Source organism: Centruroides vittatus, unplaced genomic scaffold (assembly GCF_030686945.1).
Source record: "Centruroides vittatus isolate TY-2023 unplaced genomic scaffold, ASM3068694v2 contig_1079, whole genome shotgun sequence".
Classification (NCBI taxonomy): Eukaryota; Metazoa; Arthropoda; class Arachnida; order Scorpiones; family Buthidae; genus Centruroides; species Centruroides vittatus.
This window is the reverse complement of record NW_027120694.1, coordinates 42,174-67,261: the sequence shown is the minus strand read 5'-3', so window position 1 is coordinate 67,261 and position 25,088 is coordinate 42,174. Positions and strand designations below refer to the sequence as shown.

The window sequence follows — 25,088 nt, the reverse complement described above, 5'->3', positions numbered from 1 at the left end:
ATACAGAAATTTAAAATAAATGTTTATGTTGAATGTTTTTAGGCACAAATTTTCAAGAAAACTAATGTCGACAGAAAATATCTTTGTGCAGGAACACTCATTACTTCCAGCCATATCATAACATCAGCTGTTTGCATGACCATCTTTAAAGGTATTTTTAGGAGGTAAGTAAATAATTGAATGTTGTATACAGATGCTACAGGTTCTTTAATCCTACATTGGCATTATTTAATATTGTCGATAATTTCGCTTTAGTGACTTAAATGAACTTGAAGTAATCGTGGGTTCTTCAGTTATTAATAAAGGGAGAATTCTTAAAGTAGAAAACTATTGGATACATCCAAACTTTCGGCTTTTCAACATTTATAACGACGTAGCCGTATTAAAACTCTCTCAGCGTATTTTCGATCCTATGCCAATATGTTTGCCATATGTATCTCGAGATTTAGAATATCGTGACTTATTTAGCATTGGTTGGGGTACTGACGAATATGGTAAGACATTTATACGTTGATTTAATAGGAACAAAAGTTAATCTACAAATAAATTATTATTATTTATTTTTAATAGGAGAAGTTATTACTCGTCGAATTAACGGCGAGCAGAAAAATTGTTATCCCAAATTCAGAATGTGCTCCTGAAAAGAAGTTATTGTATTATAATCGAGGAATCCAGGATAGTTTAATATGTACTGTGACAGATAATAACGTACGAATAGTAAGTAATCAATTTTTATTAGTACTATTTTGACTGTGTACTAAAATGCCTTAGTATGTAGTTCCTTCAGTACAGCGAATTAGGCCTCTCCAGATGAGAGCTTGCCTCAATTCTTACTCCACCTACCCGATGAGCGATTAAGACAGTATTTTTCATCCTTTTTAAAATAATGGCTCCCTCAACTTGGTAATATTTTCTTGGGTTCCCCATACTCCCTTCTTTGTTTCTTGTCTATGATTAATGTATCTTGATGTAGCCTAAATTTGGCTAATTTTCAGACTTATCACACCTTGTAGGTCATGTGATGAGTCAGAGACCAGATTCAAAAACAACTATTTTCCTCTTAAATAACAGATGTTTAGAGGGAAAAAAACCGGTGGTAAGACACAAGTTAAAAAGGGTTCACAAAATAGTTAAAAGTACAGTTAAGTAAATGTAATGGCGCTGTTCAGAACTATAGTTTGCAGCACCACTATAGTATTGTTGTGTTACCCTAGTATCCGTTTGTCCCCCTTGAAACATCTGGGTTATGATGTCAGACTACCGCTTTGAGGACCCGGTAACTAATTCGATCTGGACGTAATTTCATCCCGTCCAGATTCGATTCCGGATCCCCCATTGAGGTAGACTGTTACCTTAACTGCTCGGCCATTGGAGTGGTACGTACTGTACATATGTAGTGTATTTATACGGAATACGTGTATAAATACACTATACCTGTATTCTGTAATAGTTACACATTTATTGTGTATAAACGAATCAGAGATTAAAATACAGGTAAAGCATTTAAATGATACTTCAGAAATTTCAACATTTTGATATTTTATTAAACTATTATTATTATTATTACTCTTAGAGTGACGATGGATCACCGGAAATGTTATTCGAAAATTCAAGATGGATACTTATTGGAATAACAAACTGGAAGAGTACTTTAGAAGATAAAATTCCATATTCTACTTCAGTTGTTTATTTCATTAATTGGTTATCGGAGGTCATAAATTTTGATATATATCTATGATATTATACGAATAAATGTTTTAATTTTTATACAATATAATTATAATTAATTTTAATTTCTTTGTAATTACGTAGATATTCATTTATCGGCTATAATATAAATAATTTAAGATTTATTTTAAAAAATTTTCAATAGCAAAGTCTATCCCATAGTACTTCTATCTGTCGCTAGTAACGAATGTTAATTATATAAATTTTCCTTTAAAATAGATTCATTTATATATTAATTTTAAAATTTTCTATTGTAAATATGTAACAATTTTATACCAGAAAAAGTAAAGAAAATGTCAAAGTATGTCCGTGAATTATTTTTACCGAATTAGCTTTTTCACACATTTTCAGCCCACAAAGAAAAATTTAAAAGAATCATGAATGGCATTTTTCTGTAACGTCGAAGTCACTTGTGAAAATTAATTTCGATTTCCTGTTTAATCCATTATTTTATGCGTTTATGCTGGCTCTACACTTAGCGCGATTACATAATGATCCATAGAACGACACAATCGTTGTCCTATGTGCCTATACACTTTATACGAAATGGAAGGCTATTTCCAATAAATTGCGGAATCTTTTAAAATGGCGTCGAAACTTTCAATTTAATTTTGTATTTAATTTTTAAAAATCTAATATTTGCTATTTTTTGTGCCTTTTCGAAGTTCCTGTATTGTATATTCTGATAAGGCATAGATTACAAATCTTCTATGGCCGAGGCTATTGAGGATTAACCTGATTTCTGGAAAACACGTATTCAAATAGACAAAACCCCAAGAAAATTTTCATGAGCTTTCTGTCCCATACAAGTTAGGTCCAGTTCGTTACCACTAGGCTGCTTTCATCGAATGTCTTGTAGAACCCACTATGGAGATAGAAAAATGGCCAGAATATTGCTCATAGGGCGGAAGAGTGGAGGAAAAAGCTAAATGACACAGTTGAATTTTGTTTTGTTGTTCATTCTTCCAATCCAATACAAAATTGCACACTCATTTTTTATTTCTTGCTATTACGATATTATCCTAGAGCTGGGATGGCGAATATTTGGGATTTACATTCCAGGGATTTCTCTCACCTTGTCATTTCGGGCACGCTTGGAGAAATTATCTGGCACGTAACGTATCATAGGATTTCGGTTTATCTCTATTTTTTTTCAATTATCCTGTTGGGTTATCACATGAAATTCCCTTTCACAATTAACTTCTTTACAGTTATTCTTATAATAGTATATTCATTTCATTTATTTAAATATTGTTCTTGCAAGGAAACATTTTTAAAGGTACTATTGCTCACTGTGGCACGTGGTTTGCCATCTCTATCCTAGATGGTATGACAGTTTTTTCCTTAAAATTATGGTGATAATTCATCTTTTTAACCTCCTTCGGACCTTTCCAAAATTCCTCTTTACTCCCACTAGTGGAAAATCTGTATATATGCAAAGTGTTTCGGGTTTATCTTATTAACGTAGTACCAATAACAATGGTTCTCATACCACACTATTATACGAGAGAAAATTTAATTTTTGTTATGCTTCGTTTTTAGAAAAGCAAGTATAAATTTCACTAAATATTGCACAGAATAAAATTACATTTAATATAAACTTTATAATATATCTAGATTCTAGAATATATTTTATTTTGAAGGTATATATTAAACATGCCACAATTGTATTCAAGTATAAATTTAAGATAATAATATGTTTTAACAATTAAAATACAGTAAAACCTCGCTAAGTCGAAATTTTTAGTACTTTTGTCTTTTACCTTTGATCGGGAATCTCTATTTTTTGTTATATTCACGTATGAATACAGACGATAAACAAACACAATGTTCTATGTTGAATACAACACCGCACCTCGGGTAGTTTTCATCATTACATTACAAGGATCAAGTACATACAACACTACAGTGGAAGGATAGGATACATACATCACGATTACAATACAAGAATCAGGTACATGCAACATTACAGGTCGGAAGTCGGGATTTGTCACCTCTTAATGAGATTTTACTACATTATGTACAGTACCTGATTCTTGTATAGGTACATGCAACATTACAGTAGAAGAATCATGTACTTATAACACTACAGTAGAAGGATCGAGTACATACACCATTACAATACAAACGTCGACATTCTTGTACTGTAGGATATCAGTAGAAGGATGTCGATCCTTGTATTGTTGCCGGCGTGGCATTCTGATTGGGACAGGGAGCGGCATCTCAACGTCTTCAAAAGCGACATAAACTGTACACAATTTTGTAAAATCATTTTGGAGATTCTTGAGAAACTCCTTGATAACGAGAAATTTCATAAAAAATTCGAGGAAATAGCATATTAAGCTCGTTAACTCGAAGTCGGGATTTGTCACCTCTTAATGAGATTTTACTACATTATATGCTAATCTGAATATCGTATATAATATTTCTGTTTTACAGAAATTTAAAAAAAAAAAATTAATAATTCATGGAATTTTCTTAAATTATATTCCGACGGATATTCTCCATCAAAAAATTCATTAAAAATCAATTAATTATTTCGATATTTGCGATAATCTTGGTAGATAGTAGAATTTATCCATTGTAAATAACAGCAAGTAGCTGTATATACTCCCGGATAGCTTTCAATTGCACAACTTATTCCAAATGACACAATTCCTAGTTGATACCATCTATTGTTTTCATAAATAAACAATGGGCCACCAGAATCACCCTGGAAAAAATAAAATAAAATAAATTATACATTGAACGATCTTATCTATGAAAGATATGCTTGAACACTTCATTTACCTGACAAGAATCTCTGTTATGTCCTCCAGCGCAAATTTGACACGAATGGATGTTTGATCCCATTAATTTATAGTTCTTTGCACACTTCTCTCGGTTTTTGATTGTTACTGGAGTTTGCCTTAAGGATTGCGATTGTTTCCCACCTGTTTTATTTTTAGTATTTTAAATTATGTTTTTAAATATTACTTAAAATGTTACGACGTACCTGGTTTGGTTGAACCCCAACCCATTATAAAGGCTTGATGATATTCGTAACTTTTCCCGCACATATTTATTGTAGGGAGACAAGCCGGTTGAACACGTAGGTTGAATGTAAATGGAGTTCTGACTTTAAGAAGACATATGTCGTAATTTGTTGACCATTTATTAACATAATGGTACGCTCTCTTTACTGAATGGGTTGTTCCTTTGTTTATATTGGCATGTCCAACTTTAATTTTCAAGTATTTTGCACTCGAAACGCTGCAAAATTTTAAAAGCATATTTGAAAATGTTAAATACAAAGATGGAAAAGGCTCTTCCCCTACTTTCCCTAGCACTCAAACAGGAGTTTAATGGGACCAAGAAGTAAACCCGATATTTTTAATTATATAACAATAATAAATTTAAATAATAATAAAGGCTTAAAACAAGTAATTTTCTTAAATTATAGTAAAGTTTCATTTCTGAACTCTACAGATAGTTTTATCTCTGGAAGCTCTACAAATCGATGTAGGACTTTTCCCTTACTAGGCTATCTAACTTCGGAATGCAATAATAAAGTTATATACTCAGCGTCAAGTTCATCAGTTAGTATTTTGAATAATCTACTTCGAACATTTAAAATTTTAAATCTTCCTCTACTCAATAGAATGTGCAAAATGTGTTTCCATCTTTTACAGTTTATTTAAAATACAGTAGAACCCTCTATAACACGGGTTCACATAACACGGATTCGTATAACACGGCGAAAAAATTGCGATCGTATTCGTATAACACGCTAAAAAAGAGACTCGTATAACACGGTAAAACGTCATGGCCGACTCGTGTCGCGACAGGATTGGTCGGATCTGGACCAATAGCGGATATTGTGCAAACCGTTGTGTTTAAACGAACACTGGACCTACTAAAAAACATTTGTTATTCAACGGCCATAAAAATTATATTTTTTATTAATGATGTCTCCAAAGTTAAGTTATTTTCCTGCGAAAAATTCGCTGATTAGGAAACACGTGTCTGCCGTTCGATGAGCCGCTCCGCGACGAAAACAAGCTTAAGTAATGGTGTCGTCGAACGGTGCACACTCGGTAAGTAATCCTACAATTTTTTGTTTATAGCATAGTTTATATGGATTATTCCCAAAAAAATTATACGTGATTTGGAAATGTTGAGTCAAATTCGTCTAGAATCGATTAATTTTATGGAAGAAAACCTTTCAAACAGCCATAGCCTCTAAACTGCACACGTGCCGGGCTGTGATTGGCTCATGTATTTAAGTGATCGTACAACACGGATTCATATAACACGGAACGTATCTATCGTGTTACAGGGGGGTCTACTGTACGCATCATCTTTTTGAATAACTCTGTATATGTAATACATATAATATAAATATAAATGGAGCTTACGTTTGCAAACAGTGACTAGCAGTCAGTACAAAAAATGGAGAAATTATGGTTCCTCCACAGATACACCGAGATTTATCACAAAGTTTACACTATAAATAAAAATGTTTAAAAGTACAACACTTAGAATGTAAATTAAATATTTTTAATAGCTTAATAATACTCACGACCCAGGGAAAAGAAGAGATATCAGTAATTTGGCCTCCAACGATCATTTCAGTCGTTAAATTAAATTCTTCTTCATTCACATCTCTGTACCTTCTTGAAGAATATCTTCTTCCACACACTAAGAAATATTTAATTTATGTAAAATTTTCTTATCAAATATTCTGCGTTAACTAATTTTTGGGAGGACTAAACTGGAAGTATAATAGCTAAAGGTGAAATGTCTAAAGGGAGATAAAAAATGACGTGGTGAAAAATAGACAAAGGATGACGAAGAACACCCTGAAGATAAAAGAGAAAGGATGTAGAAGAAGAATCAGATGGGTTTGATGGAATGAGGCAAGGAAACACTTGAGATTTGTCAGGGGGTGCCACTGTATGGGAAACTGGCTCTTATTCGCTTAGCATAACACGTGAATACACGCTAAATAGGGGCAATTTCCTGTAAAAAGTCCTCCAGGAGGAATCCTCATTTGTTATGTTGTCCTATCACTTCAACAAAGAACATCTTTTCGACATTTTAAGAAATTCAACATCTGTTTACAGGCATAACTTATTTTATTATTATACTATTTAATTATTAAATAACAGTTATCCTGAAAGGAGCAAACAATAATAAAGGGGAATAATTATAATTGAATATAAAAGGCTTACTTTAATTCATGAAAATTAAATAAAATACAAACATTTCGTGATCATCACTATTCAATAAAGGCATCAGTTTTCATGTCTATTACAAAGAATTAACAGGAAGTTCCGAATAAATAGGAAATGACGAAACACAACTTTAGTGCAGTAGAATTTTCTATGATTATGATACTTTGACATGACATTTTAATAACAATAATAATATATTTTCAATAACAACTGTATTCATGTAAATTATAACTAATACTACAAGTATTAAAACCATTTGAATTAATTTAAATAATTAAAATGGAAGGAAAGTGTATAATAATCGAGTATTATTATATTAAATCAACTAGTTATAATTAATTAGTAGTAGTCCCTTCTCTGTGGGCAAACAGTAATTAATTAATGCTGTTGGCTTCAAGTGCGCCTGTCAGCAAAAGTCAAAGGGAATATAATGCATTCTTACACTGGAAGTTAGCTAATAAGATCAAAAACCTGTGAACAAAGGCCACTGATGGGAACATATAAAAGGGTTATCTTACGGACGAAATAAATAATTGCCTGCGGCCCGCAACAAAAGGGTCCTCAAACCAATATTGTATAAAAAATAAATATTTTCTTCAAAAAATTCCCCGAAGAAAAATGTCTGAAGTTAACACTGTACACGGAGCACCTAATTTAAATTCACCTGGGTCCCATGAAGCTATAACGGCCGTTTTTCGAAGTGGATGTCGTTTGGACGTTACTCCGCACTCATTTTTGACAAAATAAGCAAAGAATTTAATCGTTTTTAGATTTAGAAATACAAAAATAATTAAATCCAATTTATCTTAAATAAATATTTAATTATAATTTTAAGCGAAGTTTAACTGTAGTTTGACATCTGCAGTTAGTACAAATAAATATGCGTATAAATATATCTATCTGTGTAGATATTAATGTCTGCATGGATATCCATGAAGGAAGCAGATGACACCAAATGTACCCTGGGGCTCTGCTAGAATCAGAGATGTAGATATTACCTTGTTTACAGGGTGATGATCGGAGATAGTAGGGTAATTGCATATGAACAGCCGTAGATAAGAGTGAAGACTTGTTGAGCCTTGATGTTTGTAGTTCTGATGTAGTTGTTTAGAACCTTTTCTACAATACATAGTGGCAAAGGAAGGAGCTCTGCTAGAATCAGAGGCATTAGTAGAAACAGTTCTGCAGCACTGAAATTCTGATGGCAAACTTTCAGGAGAGAGTAATTTACTTGCTACTGAATTTTTACTAGTTACGTGGCCCCTGCTAGAGGCCGCGTAAAGTAGCATCGGTTGTATTGCCCCATTATATAGAGTTTTATAAGCTTTATGATTTAGTCTCCAGGTGCATCTAGCACATTTTATTAGCATGTAGTTTATTTTTTTTGGCTTTAGCCAATAGGTAATCAATATGGCAACGGAATGTGGTTTTTCTCTATTCTGTCTTGTTTTATTTTGTATGGCGTTTCTGTTTAAACGTGCACTAGCTAGTCGATCTGTCAAAGTTTTTTGCGTTCTTTTGTGAAAATTAAAATTAATATAAAAATGAATATTATGACGTTGATTAATGATAATAATAATAAAAAATTTGTTAATAATTAAAAAATAAAGTTCTTAAAATAAATTGTTTATTCGAATTCATTAAATTTTTATATTTTTAAATTTGTTCACATAGCCTTTTATAAATAATAGTACACATTAATTAACTAATTAATAATTAGGCCTATATATTTTGGACCTAAGATTTTTAGGGTATCGTTTAAAAAATTTTTTGTTAAAATATTTCTATAAAATCATGTCTAAATATTACGAAAGATAGGAAAGGGGGGATCAAAGGAAATATTACGGCTTCTTACACAGGGGTGGGTGGGGGTCTAGAATGGCCGAAATCGCCTTTATGTAATTTATGGACGGCTCCTTTTGTAAATAAGTAAACAAAGAAAAATCAGAGTTTTCTCTTTATCTATAGCTATAGTAGTGGCATATTCATAGCAGTACAGAGGTAAGTGCCAGTTTGCACATTTTAATACGGGCCTTTCATTCTTCTTTCCCAGACCTGTAGCTATGAGATAAGTAAGTTGAAGGCTTTAACCACCTCAGATTCTTTTGCCTTCATCTTATAAACGTAGTCTAGCAGTAAGTTTACGTGATAAAAGCGAAAGGGTTATACACACAGTACAAGCGAAAGGGGTAAACACACAGTAGCCAGTCAGAATTTTTCTCTCTAGACCCCACTAATTTATTCCCGGCTGTGAAACTTGGACCTCTCCTAACATCGGTTGTAGTCAGGACCGGCTAGAGATTTTGCGGGGCCTCTGGAAACGTTTTTAGAGGCCCCAAAATATTTTAATCAAATTTTCTTAGAAATTTGGATTTGTGGGGCCCTCTAAGCGAAAAACCAACGTCTCAGCAGGCCCTGGTATTAGTTACTCTACTAGTTACGCTACTAGTTACGCTAATAGTTGCCCTAACGAGACTAAGGAGTGAAAAAATAATATAAATAAACTTATTATAAAGTTAATATTATTATATTATAGATTATATAAAGAGAATATGAAGTTTATATAAGAATTATAAGCTAAATAAAATTTTAAACAAATACTTACTATTATGTGGTATGTATTGAAGAATCGTAGTAGAAGATAGTATTAAAATAATGAATGAAATCGCTATCATATTTGTGAAATTTTAATTGTAATTTAAACCGTAACTTTAACCTTAAACAGAGGAAAGGGACATGTTAGAATGCTTGTAAGCATTTATGCAATCCTTTTATAAACTAAACCAACGTTACAAAATGTAAAGCATTTCCCTTATCTGATCTCATACATTCATGCCATATGCAGTTCAAGGATTAATATAATTACTACGTCAACACGTGACGTAGCTGTATGAATACTTAATGCACGCAAATTTAAAATAATTGAGTACTTTTTTAGGCTGCAAAGTATAATTGAAGTCGAAGGCACTCACGAATTTTAATTAAGAATTTAGGCTCAGAACCTAAAGAACAATGAAAGGTCACCGAATAATGAACGCTTTTGTGCCTTCATGTCTATTAAATATGCCTATAAAATGTGAATTTACGTCGATTTTTCTCTTTGTCTTCGAACAAAGATCAAAACCAAACATTGGTGTTTGACGTCAAAGATCTTTTATGACTTTTATTGTTAGGTTTATTGACGTGCAGCTTTATGTATACATAATTCTCTAGTATGAAAGAATTGAATCCATTTTTTTACGTGTTTTTCTATTGTTGAAAGTTTTTTAATTCGTATTACGCCAAGTGAAACTGTTACCCGCCTAAATAATATTAATTAAAAATTATAAATGTTTACTAAATAATTAAATTTTAGGACTTATATTGGACTAAGTAACATATATATGTGAATTGAAATGATTGCGGATTTTTCCCCGCTTCGGAGAAAAGTTAGAGATTATGGTTTCATACTTCTATTAAATTAATGTCATTTTTATTGATAGAAAGTAAGGTAAGTCTGATTTTTATTAATATATAAACATACTCTAAGTATTTTATTTGTTTAAAAAAAACGCAGAAAAGATCCTCTCTATCCCTGAGTCCCCTTACAGGCTCTCAACGGCCCTGCTAATTGTAGAAACTGCTTACTATTCGTTAAAATAGCTGCTAATAGTTTGTTTTATTATTAGTTGAAGCTGCTTACTATATCTTAAAGTAACTACTTACATAGTTACTTTTAGTGAATACGAGAAGGCAACCCTTACCATTGTCGGATACGGACAGACATCATTACATTCGCTTGGCGTCGAATGCTTCGTTCTTGTGTTTAGTCAGTTTTAGGCCCCAATTTTTCGTTAGGAGCACATAATGTTTGTTTTATTTTTGCCCCTAAATTATATTAGAAGCGCTCAGTGACGTCAGGACGGTGGACATCGTCGTTTTGACCCCATGTATTTCGAAAACGAAGGTTGTCGGTCTTCCTTTAATCGCGATAACGTGGTTAGATAGATAAAACCCAAGTCCAGATATGTAAAGCTTAGAGTCCGAATTAACCGTATACGAACCTACCTTTTATTAAAATATGATTAGAATTAAAGCCAGACATTGTTACCATTTACTGTAAGTAATTGGTAACAATGTCTGGCTTCAACACTCACCATTTTTACATGCTAATACATAATTTAAAGACTTTTTACTGTTTTAATATGAAACATTAAAACATAAAAGTTTTGTTTTGAAGTGTTTAAATATCATTTTATGGTAATTAATAATATTTACTGAAGCGTATTCTACTCCATAATAATGTTATATAGGGCATGGTAGGCTAAATGTTCATCTATACTCTATACAAAATAATTATTTACATCTTAACTTCGGTATTCATGTATACACTTATACAATGAATACTGAAAATTTATCACTTCCCCTTAGTCCATTTGTTAAAGCATTCGTTTCCTATTAGGTCTCTTGCGCTGTCTGGTTCTGAATCTATATCAGTTGTGGTAGTAGTCTCGGGTTTAACAGTCGTGGCAATAGTAGTCGTGGTAGTTGTGGGTTCAGCACTCGTGATAGTTGTGGGTTCAGCAGTCGTGGTAGTTGTAGGTTCAGCAGTCGTGGTAGTTGTGGGTTCAGCAGTCGTGGTAGTTGTAGGTTCAGCAGTCGTAATAGTTGTTGGTTCAGTAGTCGCGATAGTTGTAGGTTCAGCAGTCGTGGTAGTTGTAGGTTCAGCAGTCGTGGTAGTTGTAGGTTCAGCAGTCGTAATAGTTGTTGGTTCAGTAGTCGCGATAGTTGTAGGTTCAGCAGTCGTGGTAGTTGTAGGTTCAGCAGTCGTAATAGTTGTTGGTTCAGTAGTCGCGATAGTTGTAGGTTCAGCAGTCGTGGTAGTTGTAGGTTCAGCAGTCGTAATAGTTGTTGGTTCAGTAGTCGCGATAGTTGTAGGTTCAGCAGTCGTGGTAGTTGTAGGTTCAGCAGTCGTAGAGTAGTTGTTGGTTCAGTAGTCGCGATAGTTGTAGGTTCAGCAGTCGTGGTAGTTGTAGGTTCAGCAGTCGTAATAGTTGTTGGTTCAGTAGTCGCGATAGTTGTAGGTTCAGCAGTCGTGGTAGTTGTAGGTTCAGCAGTCGTAATAGTTGTTGGTTCAGTAGTCGCGATAGTTGTAGGTTCAGCAGTCGTGGTAGTTGTAGGTTCAGCAGTCGTGGTAGTTGTAGGTTCAGCAGTCGTGGTAGTTGTAGGTTCAGCAGTCGTAATAGTTGTTGGTTCAGTAGTCGCGATAGTTGTAGGTTCAGCAGTCGTAATAGTTGTTGGTTCAGTAGTCGCGATAGTTGTAGGTTCAGCAGTCGTGGTAGTTGTAGGTTCAGCAGTCGTAATAGTTGTTGGTTCAGTAGTCGCGATAGTTGTAGGTTCAGCAGTCGTGGTAGTTGTAGGTTCAGCAGTCGTAATAGTTGTTGGTTCAGTAGTCGCGATAGTTGTAGGTTCAGCAGTCGTGGTAGTTGTAGGTTCAGCAGTCGTAATAGTTGTTGGTTCAGTAGTCGCGATAGTTGTAGGTTCAGCAGTCGTGGTAGTTGTAGGTTCAGCAGTCGTAATAGTTGTTGGTTCAGTAGTCGCGATAGTTGTAGGTTCAGCACTCGTGATAGTTGTGGTATGTTTAGTAGTTAAAGTAGGTTCAACACTCGTGTTAGTTATCTCAACTGATGTGTTAGTTGTTTCGGTTGGTTCCTTAGTAGATGGAGTAATTGTAACACTTCCATTTTCTGTCGAAAAATTACTCTGAGTCGTGTTAGCCGCTTCATCAATACTCTTTTCGTCTTTCAGAAACAAGAAATACTTGAAAGCTCCGTCTAATTTTGAAAAATAAATTTTCAATACGTTAAACAATAAATTCAGAAAGAAAATGTCTTTAATTTTTATGATATATTGTTATTTTATGTGTAACATAATATCCTACAAGCGAAACAAAATAATTATCAAAAAATGAAGCGATAAAATAAATTTCAAAAAATTAAAAATAATAAAAAAACAATTCTATCTCATGACATCATCCACAAGCACAACAGTTGCCGAGTGGATAAGATCACTAAACACTAGTATTTGCTCGTGGGTTCGTACCTCCTTAATGGACTAGCCACACGGAGTTTTTCGGGTTTTCTTCATGTGTTTAAAACCTAAATGGGGACAGTTTACCTTAAAAACTCCTTTTGGAAAGTATTCCCCTTTGGCTGATTGCAGTGATTTCATCAAACCAAACCATTATCTATGGAAAATTTAAAAGTACTTACTGGTTGGAGATAAAGATAACTTTATACCAATAGCTGCAATTAATAAAACTGGCACAGAAAGTAAAAAATATTTTTTATTCATTTTTTAATCAGCTCCACCCGATTTCTATTTGATTAATATAAAGAAGTTAAAATGTGGCTTTATTACATCTGTCAATACATCGTACTTGTGACTCACTATTCAGCTGGAACTAAATCATTAAATATAAAGTTAAATTTTCGGAATTCACTTCAGAAATAAGTTTTATAAACATTTAGAATATAAAATAATAGTTTTTAAAGTACTGTATTTTACTATCCCGGCTGTAACAGAGGAAAAGCATGGCGAAAGGTCAAAAAATGACCCCCCCCCCAACATAAAACATTTGAACTCAGAGGACCTTGACGCATGCAAATAAAAGTTGGGGATTTTTTCTGTATGTATAAATGTTAGTATGGGTGAGAACACAATTTTGTTCACCCACTTTGAAGCTTAACTCCTCTGTCTTTTTGTTTTGTTAAATTACGGCAACGCAACGACAATCTGCCTAAGGAAATGCCTTCCGGGAGGTATTTTTAAAGGTAACTGGACCCTATTCAGGCGTTACAGACGTAGAGAAAACCCGGAAAATTTCATGTGGTTAGCTTGTCCAGGAAAGGGTCGAACCCACGACCGATCGATCAGTGTTCAGGAAACGGAACCACTTGGCCACAAACCGAAAATTAAGTTTTTTGACATTTTATAATAATTAATAATATAAAAAGTTTTAAATAAAATTTCATAACAGATGGCGCCATAAGCGGTTTTAAATGTTACCGGGAAAGTTACGCAACTCGTTGCTGGATTTTTTAATTCTTCTATTAATTCTCTTTAACTTAACGTACGGTTCAGAATTTTGGAAATTGAATTGGTTAATTTTATACAAATTAACGTTGTAGAAAATTTATCAATCATGTACTGTACTTAAACTTATTCTTAACAAAGCTACTGCTGTGTGCGAATTCGCAAAGGTTGTACTTCATATATACTTTTTTCGTGTCAAAAGAAATGTCTATATACATTCTTATAAGTTATTTAAATACTAATAATAACATTTATTTTAATAAGAAAAAAAGCTAAAACTGATATAAACATAAGCTTTAATTTAAGAAAAGACAATTACAATAACATTATTTAGTGTTATCAGATATCCATTGCAAATAGTTGGATACTCTTGTGTATACACCCGGAAATCCTTGCCTAGCACATTGGTACCCGAAAGAAACTATTCCGATGATTTTCCAAGTTGAAGAAGAAGCCATCATAAGAGGACCACCAGAATCACCCTATAAAAGAATATAACATTATGAAATTTTTATATTAAATTATTAAATGTAAAAAGTGTGTGAAGATACCTGACACGCATCTTTCCCTCCCGAACTGATTCCTGCACACACAAATCCTGATGTAATTCCTCTAGGTAATGAAGATGCCCTTAATTGACTGTAAGAAGCATTACATTGGTGGTTAGGTATCACACTTATTACAGCTTTCTGAAGTGTTTCGGAAGGACGTCCAGCTATAATAATTAAAATTTTATTAACTTTTTAATAGGTATATCCTTAATAAATCCCACAATAGTTAATATAATACAAACCGTATGAAGTTTGGCCCCAACCAAGAACAGTGACATTTTTTCCGTCATAGAGTTCTCTGTCTGAAGGCAAGCAGATGGGAGTAAGGCCGGGAATAGACGAGTTTAACTTTAATACAGCAATATCATTATAATGTTGCCCACTTCTATATCTAGGATGAATTGTAATCTTTGAAACTCCATAATTCCTTCCTTCGTTTCTTTTATTGCCTCCTCCTTTAACAATATAATCAGAATGTCTCCTAATAATAAAGGTTCTGTTAGTATCTGTTTTCAAAACTTTAACGTGGATAAATTTGTATTTAACTTACTTAGATCCCGAATCGAAACAATGTGCAGCTGTTAAGATATATTTATCTTTAATAATGGATGCACCACAATGATAATTGAAACTATTGGTGCCTCTCATATGTAGAGACACCTAAAAATTAATCAGCTTTAATATTATAGTATTGTATGTCCTAAACGTATATTCAAATTGTTTAGTATAATTAAAATATAAATAAATAAACACATGAAAATGAAGCCATGTAAATTGTTTACCATCCATGGCCAAGAGAATGGTTCTGCATCTTCCCCTCCAGCAACTGAAATTTTAAAGTCCCTCTTGACCAGATGTCTTGAAGATTGTGTAGGCTGTCGTCCACATTCTGCAAAGTAAGATTTAAGATTGCTACGTAATTTTTTAAAAAAATATTTTGTATACGTGATACATATTTAAAATACAATACCAATCCAACAGCCGGATTCATTTCTTGGGCTATCAAAGATAAATAATTACTAAGCAATTCGGCAAAAGGCAGGGTCGGGTCGTCATCTCTTGTTAAATATAATAATTATAAATAAAGGCTAGCAAAAAGTTACTCGTTAGGGGCCGTCCATAAATTACTTAAAGGCGATTTCAGCCATTCTAGACTTCCACCCACCCTTGTGCAAGAAACCGTAATATTTTCTTTGATCCCCCTTCCCCTTCCCCTTCCCTGTCTTTCGTAATATTTAAGCATGATTTTATAAAAAAAGACTTTTAACAAAAAACTTGTTTTTATGAAAAACTAAAAATCTTAGATCCAAAATATATAATTATTAATTAGTTTATTAATGTGTACTATTATTTACAAAAGGCTATGTGAACAAATAAAAAAAATAAAAGTTCAATGAATTCAAATCAACAATTTATTTTAAGAACTTTATTTTTTAATTATTAACAAACTTTTTATTATTATTATTATTATTATCATTAATCAACGTCATAATATTCATTTTTATATTAATTTTAATTTTCACAAAAGAACGCAAAAAACTTTGACAGATCGACTAGCTAGTGCACGTTTAAACAGAAACGCCATACAAAATAAAACAAGACAGAATAGAGAAAAACCACATTCCGTTGCCATATTGATTACATATTGGCTAAAGCCAAAAAAAAATAAACTACATGCTAATAAAATGTGCTAGATGCACCTGGAGACTAAATCATAAAGCTTATAAAACTCTATATAATGGAGTAATACAACTAATGCTACTTTACGCGGCCTCTAGCAGGGGCCACGTAACTAGTAAAAATTCAGTAGCAAGTAAATTACTCTGTTCTGAAAAACAGTTTGCCATCAGAATTTCAAAGTGCTGCGAACTGTTTCTACTAATGCCTCTGATTCTAGCAGAGCTCCTTCCTTTGCCACTATGTATTGTAGAAAAGATTCTAAACTACTACATCAGAACTACAAAAATCAAGGCTCAACAAGTCTTCACTCCTATCTACGGCTGTTCATATGCAATTACCCTACTATCTCGATCATCACTCTGTAAACAAGGTTATCTCCAGGGTACATTTGGTGTCATCTGCTTCCTCCATGGATAACCATGCGGACATTAATTTCTACACAGATGGGTCCAAAAGCCCCCTTTATGTCGGCTCGTGTATCTGTATCTTCCTCCAAACTGACATATTTTGCCCAAAGTATGTTAGAAGGTACAGATACCCTCATCTATGAAGCTGAAGATGCTGTTTATCAAGCTGTTCAGTGGGCCACTTTACTTCCAAACAAAACTCTGTCTATCAACATTTACAATGATTTTTAGTCTGTTCTAAAAGCTGTATTAAATCCCAATTGCAATAGCAATAAAATTGCATATATCCAGCACCATATTGAAAATCTTGTAAATAAGATATCTTTTGTTTGTTCGTGGCCATACTGGCATCCTAGGAAATGAAAAAGCCGACATTGAGGCTAAGTCAGCTGCAAAGGACACTGACTTGGACTACACTCACATCCCTCTCTCACGCAGCAGCCTCAAAAATTATATTCGTGACAACGCTATGCAAAAGTGGAATCAACAATAGTTGAGCAGTAAAACTGGTAGAATAACAAGACTTTATTTTCCTAGTGTTGAATGCAGGTTCTCATCACCACTTAGAGTTTTATCGTTTGCTACTGCTCAACTACTTACTGTGCATGGTAATTTTAGTATAACCAGGCAGAAACTGCCGCTTGCTTTTGCTGTACAGAAAACCTAGACACCGTCGGCCATATGATAAATCATTGTCCAATTTACGATCAAGATAGACTTGTTCTGAAATTGGAAATCTTTACGCTAGGTTTCAGGTGGTCATGGCCACTCGATAAGCTTGTTCAAAAGCCACTGTTTGATGCTTTTTACAATTATGTTCAAAAAGTATAAAAGAAAAGACTATTTATAATTTATAATTTCTAGTTTTTCATTTTAGTTTTTACTAAAACCGAATACTAATTTTATGTTTACTTTGTATCATGTATTTTGGTTTATGTATTCTTAGTGTTATACACCCATAGGAGTGGTGCACTTATTCTAATATAAAAAACAGAGAGAAACCCCTAAACGTCCTTTCTCCCACGATAAAAAACGTGTAGAGCGCGATTCTGCTAGCGATATTATTCTATCACGTCACACGAGATGGCTTTAGTACTACGAGAGTTCTTAATAAAAACTGCCAAATCGAAGCCAAATTAAAAACTCCGCCAGTCAACGGATCAAAAAATAAAAACAAGAATATTACTTAAGACGAGATCTATTACCCCTTACCCCTGAGTAAGAAATCGTAAGAAATCCTTGACCCCCACCGACTCCAAAATACCTTAAGTAATTTATGGACGGCCCTTTATTAGTATTTACTGTTTTTTACAAAGCAGTAAATGCTAATAACGAGTAAAATTGTCATTACTCGAGATATGACACACGACCTCTCTGTATCTCCCGACCCCTTGACCTTTAACCGTCAAAATTTAATAGCATCAATTACCCTAATTCATCAACCTCCCAGCAAAATTTCAGAATTTTTCGATGAAAAGCACAGGAGTTATTAAGCTTCAAACGTCCATACACACAGAAACCTCCTCCCCAATATTTTAGCATTTCTCAACGTTTCAAAATCCCGAGTCCAAAATTGAAAAAATCGTGGGGAGTAATTTTTTGACCGATTGTCGTACTTTTCCTCTGATATATATAACAGAGCCGGAAAAGTAAAAACAAACCATTTTAACTTAGAATCCTGCAGCCGCAAACATCACAACAAAACACACTGTTGTGGTGTTTGCGGCTGCATGATTCTAAGGGGGATATCGAACGGAAACAGGCAACCCCAGTGAGGTGTGAATGGTTCCCAAACAGATGCGTGCTTCATCTGGACAGCCATCGTGGTCGGACCGACCGACGTGCCACGTGCCATACAAAAAACGGTCGTACACTAAATTCAATCCAAGTACACCAATGTGCTATTTCGCAGCACATTGGTGTGCTTGCGTTGAATTTAGTGTACGACCGTTTTTTGTATGACACGTGGCACGTCGGTCGGTCTGACTACGATGGCTGTCCAGATGGGGCACGCATCTGTTTGGGAACCATTCACACCTCACTGAGGTTGCCCGTTTCCGTTCGATGTCCCATGAGCAAAGTAAATGTCCGCCATCTTACGAGTTAGTGTTACTGTAAAGATGTACTTTACTCCTGTAACCACCCAATTTCAGGCGAAAAATGCTCTCTAGAACACTCGGGTGTCACTCCAGACGTAGTATACCCTGTATCTAATTAATACAGGGTGTTCTCGACTGGAGCCACAGGATTTATGTTGATCTTTAATTCTTTACTGTTAGATCAAAAGATGAACCCCATAATTTTTACATTTTTCGGACTCGGGGGACTTTGAAACGTCGAGAAATGCAAAAAATTGGACCTTTTTTCTGTATCTATAGATATTTGTGTGTGTGCGGGTTAGCACGGTTCGCACCAATTTTAAAGCTTTGTCTTTTGTCGAAAATTTTTGAAATTTCGCAGGGAGGCTTGCATGTGAGGAGGGCTGATACTGTTAAATTTTGGTAGTTGAAGGCCGAGAAGGTGGGGAAATAAGGGGTATCGTATTTCGTATCTGGAACGGACATAATGAAGGTTTTTCTAGCTATTATCATTTACAGTTTTTTCATTTCTACCCTCAAAATTAAGCTTTTTGCCATTTTATAATAATTAATAATATAAAACTTTTAAAAATAAAATCACGTAACAGATGATGTCACACACAATTTTAACTTTCTGCGAGGAAGTTCGACAACAGGTTGTTACGTAACTTTTTAAAAATTTTTTTAGAGAAACTATTTAATATAAATAGGTATTGCTTCAGTCGAAATAAATGACAAAAATACTAAAATTGCATCAATTAAAAAACAATAAAATTTTTTAGTATCTGTGTTTTTAATTATAGTAAAAATTTTATAACGTTTATTGTACTTGTCGGGTGGAAAGTAACTGGGCATTAAAAACTGTATATAATTTTCGTAATATTAATACAATCGTAATAAAATTTATATTTCCATTTACAACAGATAATAAAATTTTATAATAGCAACACTTTTATTGCGTATATTAACAAGGATCTTTCTTTCCACTGTAGTGGAATGAAAGATGGCCGACCGCTTGTCTGTTCAGGAGCGAGAGTAAATTGCTGCATGTTATGAAATGTGGAAATTAGTGGTTGCTGAACAGAAATAATGGCGTACGGCGAATGAACGTCATGACATAATCCAGCTATCAAGAATTGTTATTCAAAAGTAAAATCACCAGAAGTTTGGTATCGGACGGGCAATCTATCCACATTACGATTCGAAGAAAACGTATCGTTGGTGAATAACAGCGGTACCGGTATTGAATTTTAAACATGCATCCGTACTTCCATTTAATAATGTATATGATAAATAATAATTTTTACTTTTTTTGTTTTAGAAGTATAGAAATTATATAGATTTCTCCTTGACTAGTTACTTTCCACCCAAACTGTATTTATGTGTACCATATGTTAGTAATAAGAAAAGGTTACCTGTATGAAGAACGAAACTATTCAAATTTAGATTGTTTAAAATTGGGCAACAAACGATTGGTAATTTGTTTCTCCAGGTACAGATATTTGGATGAAATTTAGATAAATTTTCCATAGTTTTACAATCTGTAATCTGTTTGCAAATTCCACGAACGTTAGGTGAGATGGAACAGGTGCGATTTTCTCTTTTATCATCTAAAAGGAATGCTATACCATCTGAAAAATAATTTTCATGTAAATTAGTTATTTATTTTTGAAAAATTCAATAAAATAAAGCCACGTATCTGCTGGATACAAACGCCCCAAGATGCGGGTTCACACTTAAATAGGGGCCAGTGTATCAAAGAATTTCTCTCAAACGGCATTACCCCTCGTGCATATATCCCATGAAATCAGACCAAACTCTACCCTCTCCAACCCACCTTCCAGAACAAAGAATGAGACTTGCAGAAAGGTCTTTAGCCCATGAATACAACTTATTAATATGAGATTTTGTATAATTCCTCTAAGATATAGAAGTGTTAGTATTAAATAAAGCAAGTCTGCTAAAAATTCGAATATGGAAATTTCTGCAATCTTCAGTAATTAACATCATACAGTGCTATTTGAAAGGGCTTTTTTCTAGCTTTACATGACCCCCTTTATATTTTATTGAAAGAACACTTAATGCAATTAACGTATGTTCGCTCATCGTGGCTTAATTTACACAGAAAGATGAAGAACACAATTAAAAATAAAAGAAAAAACTCACCATTTACAACGTTTTCTATTACTGTAACAAATAACAACACGAATAACAACTTCATGACAGATTTTCTATAATATTTACAATGGAAAAAGACTTCAGAACTATTGAAAATGAATCGAGTCGAGTAACTGACGACTCTACAAAACCTGTTTTGAAAATTCCCTTCTTATAAATGTAAACAACCTTTACTTAGCATTGCAAATCAACTATTGCAAAATCAACTATTGCAAAATCAAGTGGGTTTTTTACAAGCGAGAGAAATATTTGAAAAGTTTTCCTCTTTTACAAACTAATTATAAAATAATTAATAAATTAATCAGTATTAAAATATATTATCTGTGCAATTCAAATTCCATCCAAATGTGACAACCGGGTAAAACCGGCCAGTCAGTTTTAAATTTTATTGTTCAAACCCCTCGGGAGATAGCGATCAAAATCGGAGATAGCGATCAAGATTCAAAGGATGTGCAGCCTTCCGCCGTCAAACACGCTTCCCATCTCTGAGTCACGGAGCTCGACTCATCACCCTCCGTCGCGATTGGTGATCGTAGCGGATGAGACCGGGAGTATAAATAGGGGGGAGATATCTAAGAACGGGGTGGCTGAACGTACGAAGAGGACGAACGTCTCGGTGAAACCGAAACGGTATCGAAGGTCAAACCCGAGGACGCCGGAGCCGCCGATTACAAGCCGCCAAGCCCGATCCTTCCGCCCACCGCCAGAGCCGAAGAACGACCGATCCGCCTTCCCAGCGACGATCCGTCATACGATTATTGTCACTACTTCATAAGACGAGGTGTGATTCCCCCAACCGTTGTGAACTCTCTCTCTCGCGATTAGGGACGGGATGCGTAGCTTCTCTGTAGTAGGTTCTTTATTCAAATAAATCATTGTCTGTGTTGTCCTGTTATTACGGATATTGCCTTTTCTTATCGACGATCCCACACACTTCCTCCACTCGACCTGACAATTAATTACCCGATCCCGACAAGTCGGGATATCATACAAATTTAGCCATCCTTGACAGTGGGGTGGGTCTTACCGACCTGAACGCCGACAAGAAGGAGGTACGACACCGTCCTACCTCCCGGCGTTCCCACACAACTAATTAAGATAGAAGGCCGAAACGTTGAAACGAACTCAAATGAAATTGCATTTTAACAATGTTTTAGGGCAGTGGTACAGTACATTATCCTACGGGCAAAAAGAGAAATTGCCAGGGTCTTCCAACAACAAGGGACCCTCAAGTCAACACTGTATGTGGGGCCCACTAATTCAAAGAGCGCCATGAAGCACCACTGGCTTTAGAGGATGGCTTTACCTCACCACCCCAAACGGAATGCCAATAAACATAACCAAACGTAGAATTTTGATCGCGATGTGTGTAAATGCACTGTAGTGTAGTATGCACTTGAAGTTGTAAGTGTGAGGTCGTAACCATCTTCAACATCCTCAAACTCAATCTCGAAGAAACACGACTAATAAAAGAGTTTTTTTGTTATTTAATTCTTAAAAACATTAAAATTATTATAGATCTTTGTGCTTATGACACCGAAATGTACTAATTTATCATAAACAATACTTATAAAGTAACACTAATACAAAAACAAAATGGTTTTTTCGGTATGTGTATGGGGGCACGAGTTTGTTCACCCTGTTTGAAGCTTAATAACTCCTGTAATTTTGGTAGAAAATTTCTGAGATTCTGCAGGGGGGTTTGTGTATTAAAGGGCCTGATGCGATTAAATTTTGGTAATTAAAAATCGTGGGAGTGGGGAGATAAATGGGGTCGTGTGTCATATCTCGAGTAGGGACGGAGTTAATGACAATTTTACTTTTTATTAACATTTACAATTTAAAAAAATAATTCATTCCTATCCTCAGAATTAAGTTTTTTTTCTATTTTATAATAATTAATAATATAAAAAATTTTTTAATGAAATGTCATAAAAGATGGTGCTACAAGCAGCTTTAAGTCTCGTTGCAGGGAAAAATAAGCATCTCGTTGCTGAATTTTTTATATAGAAATGATATAAACGGGATGGAAAAGGATTTACATATCCTCCAATTCAGAGTGAGGCGCCTGCTGGATATAGGAAGCGGACTACTTTTCCGTGGGCCACCCTGTATAATGTAGAACCGTGTTTTCTAATTAAGTGTCACATCATGATGTCGCGAATATTGATAAATATCGATTAATTTCAGTAATATTGGGGGAGATATGTCCCGATGTCTCAAACGAATTAACGCGTGTGGCTCCGTGCCAAATTTCTAACTTGTAGAATCAACAAATTACTGCTTTTTTTAAAGCAGTGATTTGTTGATTCTACAGGCTGGCTTCTCTCCAGCAACATGTTCAGCATGCAGTGTGGTAGCTAGAGTTGTTGGCGCCCAGGGCACGATTCTGATCTCGCGCCCTCAAAAATTCTTTCTAGATATATTGAAATACCGATTGCGCCTTCCGGAGTTTGCGCCCCTGTGTCCTGCCCCTGGCCATTCTGCTTGCTGCCAGAACGTTACCCATGCTGAGTCATAAGAGCACACAAGTCCATTCACCACGGCAACCCAGTGTGTGATAAAATCTGGTTAATATATTGGGCCCCGTCTCTCCAGTAGCGTAGCGAGGGGGCGCAAGGGGGTGTATCATGCTCCGGGAGCCACTCGCAAAGGGCGCGCAAATGGTCTCCAAGACAAACTATATGTGTTTCTGGAAGGGGGAAGGGGCCCCAATAAAGTGTCGTGCCCCGGGCGCCAGTTATGTTCGCTACGCCACTGCGTCTCTCGCCCCATTGTGGGCTCTTTTTAGCAAACCCATAATGGGCTTGCTAAAAACAGGTCCTTTAGTACCCACAGGAGGAAAGAGTTTAAAAAAGCTGGAATCTGATAAATAAATGAGGGTAGGTATGCGATCCTACTTGCCTGCTGCCTACCCCTTCTATGAAATGAGAGTACAAATATGACTATAGTATTATAATATACTTGATGGGATATATAAAATTAAAATTTTTTATTTATAAGAAATTAAATAGCAAGACTAAAATGTATAAAACCATAACAGGCCTTATATTTATTATTTATCTTTTCATGTTTTATATAAAGCAACATTAAAACTTTTGCAAATATCACTTATTATACGTATTGATATTATTACAATGAATGTTAGAGAAGACAACGTTTATTTTATAAGATATAAACTTAAAATTTATTTTAAATAAAAACATTTATGAATACGTTATTTAGTGTTATCAGATATCCATTGTAAATAGTTTGATACTCTTGTATATACACCCGGAAATCCTGGCTTAGCACATTGGTATCCGAAAGAAACTATACCGATGATTTTCCAAGTTGAAGAAGAAGCCATCATAAGAGGACCACCAGAATCACCCTACAAAAGAACATAACATGATTTGAACCATTATAAAATTCTATATATTAAATTAGTGAACATAAAAAAAAGTGTCAAGATACCTGACAGGAGTCTTTCCCTCCGGAACTGATTCCTGCACACACAAATTCTGATGTAATTCCTCTAGGTAATGAAGATGCCCTTAATTGACTGTAAGAAGCATTACATTGGTGGTTAGGTATCACACTTATTACAGCTTTCTGAAGTGTTTCGGAAGGACGTCCAGCTATAATAATTAAAAATTTATTAACTTTTTAATAGGTATATCTTTAATAAATCTCACAATAGTTAATATAATACAAACCGTATGAAGTTTGGCCCCAACCAAGAACAGTGACATTTTTTCCGTCATAGAGTTCTCTGTCTGAAGGCAAGCAGATGGGAGTAACATTAGGAATAGACGAGTTTAACTTTAATACAGCGATATCATTATAATGTTGCCCACTTCTATATCTAGGATGAATTGTAATATTTGAAACTCCGTAATTCCTTCCTTGGTTTCTTTTATGGCTTCCAATTTTAACAATATAATCAGGAGGTCTCCTAATAATAAAGGTTCTGTTTGTACTTGTTTTCAAAGATTAAACGTGGATAAATTTGTATTTAACTTACTTAGATCCCGAATCGAAACAATGTGCAGCTGTTAAGATATATTTATCTTTAATAATGGAAGCACCACAGTGATAATTGAAATTATTGGTGCCTCTCATATGTAGCGACACCTAAAAATAATTAATCAGCTTTAATATTATAGGATTGTATGTCCTAAACATATATTCAAA

The 25,088-nt window shown here is 34.5% G+C and overlaps 3 protein-coding genes across 8 annotated transcripts in view; all 3 read right to left on the bottom strand.

Annotated features, from left to right (window-relative positions):
* Positions 1 to 4,047: 4,047 nt before the first annotated feature.
* Positions 4,048 to 5,000, bottom strand: LOC136974682 (clotting factor B-like). The gene is made up of 3 exons (XM_067269628.1): positions 4,724 to 5,000; positions 4,519 to 4,661; positions 4,048 to 4,441 (listed from the first exon to the last, which is right to left on the bottom strand). Exons 1-3 carry the CDS (start codon positions 4,998 to 5,000, stop codon positions 4,259 to 4,261), a joined length of 603 nt encoding a protein of 200 aa, XP_067125729.1. The 3' UTR covers positions 4,048 to 4,258.
* Positions 5,001 to 10,971: 5,971 nt separating this feature from the next.
* LOC136974434 (proteoglycan 4-like) lies at positions 10,972 to 13,327 on the bottom strand. Of its 6 annotated transcripts, none has more exons than XM_067269355.1 (4): positions 13,196 to 13,327; positions 11,936 to 12,757; positions 11,670 to 11,885; positions 10,972 to 11,621 (listed from the first exon to the last, which is right to left on the bottom strand). In XM_067269355.1, the coding sequence occupies exons 1-4, from the start codon at positions 13,275 to 13,277 to the stop codon at positions 11,341 to 11,343; spliced, it is 1,401 nt and encodes a 466-aa protein (XP_067125456.1). In that variant the 5' UTR covers positions 13,278 to 13,327; the 3' UTR covers positions 10,972 to 11,340. The 6 variants fall into 6 exon arrangements, with proteins under 6 accessions (XP_067125456.1, XP_067125446.1, XP_067125437.1 ...); XM_067269345.1 differs by having other exon boundaries at positions 10,972 to 11,669; positions 11,718 to 11,885; XM_067269336.1 differs by having other exon boundaries at positions 10,972 to 11,885; positions 11,936 to 12,103; positions 12,152 to 12,757.
* A 970-nt stretch (positions 13,328 to 14,297) lies between these two features.
* LOC136974672 (clotting factor B-like) overlaps positions 14,298 to 25,088 on the bottom strand; it is a 36,008-nt gene continuing 25,217 nt past the window's right edge. The window contains exons 6-13 of the mRNA XM_067269617.1: positions 24,135 to 24,285; positions 20,901 to 21,059; positions 20,150 to 20,365; positions 15,352 to 15,458; positions 15,120 to 15,229; positions 14,812 to 15,050; positions 14,570 to 14,733; positions 14,298 to 14,500 (exon numbers count right to left, since the gene is read on the bottom strand). Of these exons, the coding sequence (XP_067125718.1) occupies positions 14,345 to 14,500; positions 14,570 to 14,733; positions 14,812 to 15,050; positions 15,120 to 15,229; positions 15,352 to 15,458; positions 20,150 to 20,365; positions 20,901 to 21,059; positions 24,135 to 24,285 (1,302 nt within the window). The 3' untranslated portion in view covers positions 14,298 to 14,344. The remainder of the gene's footprint in view (positions 14,501 to 14,569; positions 14,734 to 14,811; positions 15,051 to 15,119; positions 15,230 to 15,351; positions 15,459 to 20,149; positions 20,366 to 20,900; positions 21,060 to 24,134; positions 24,286 to 25,088) is intronic.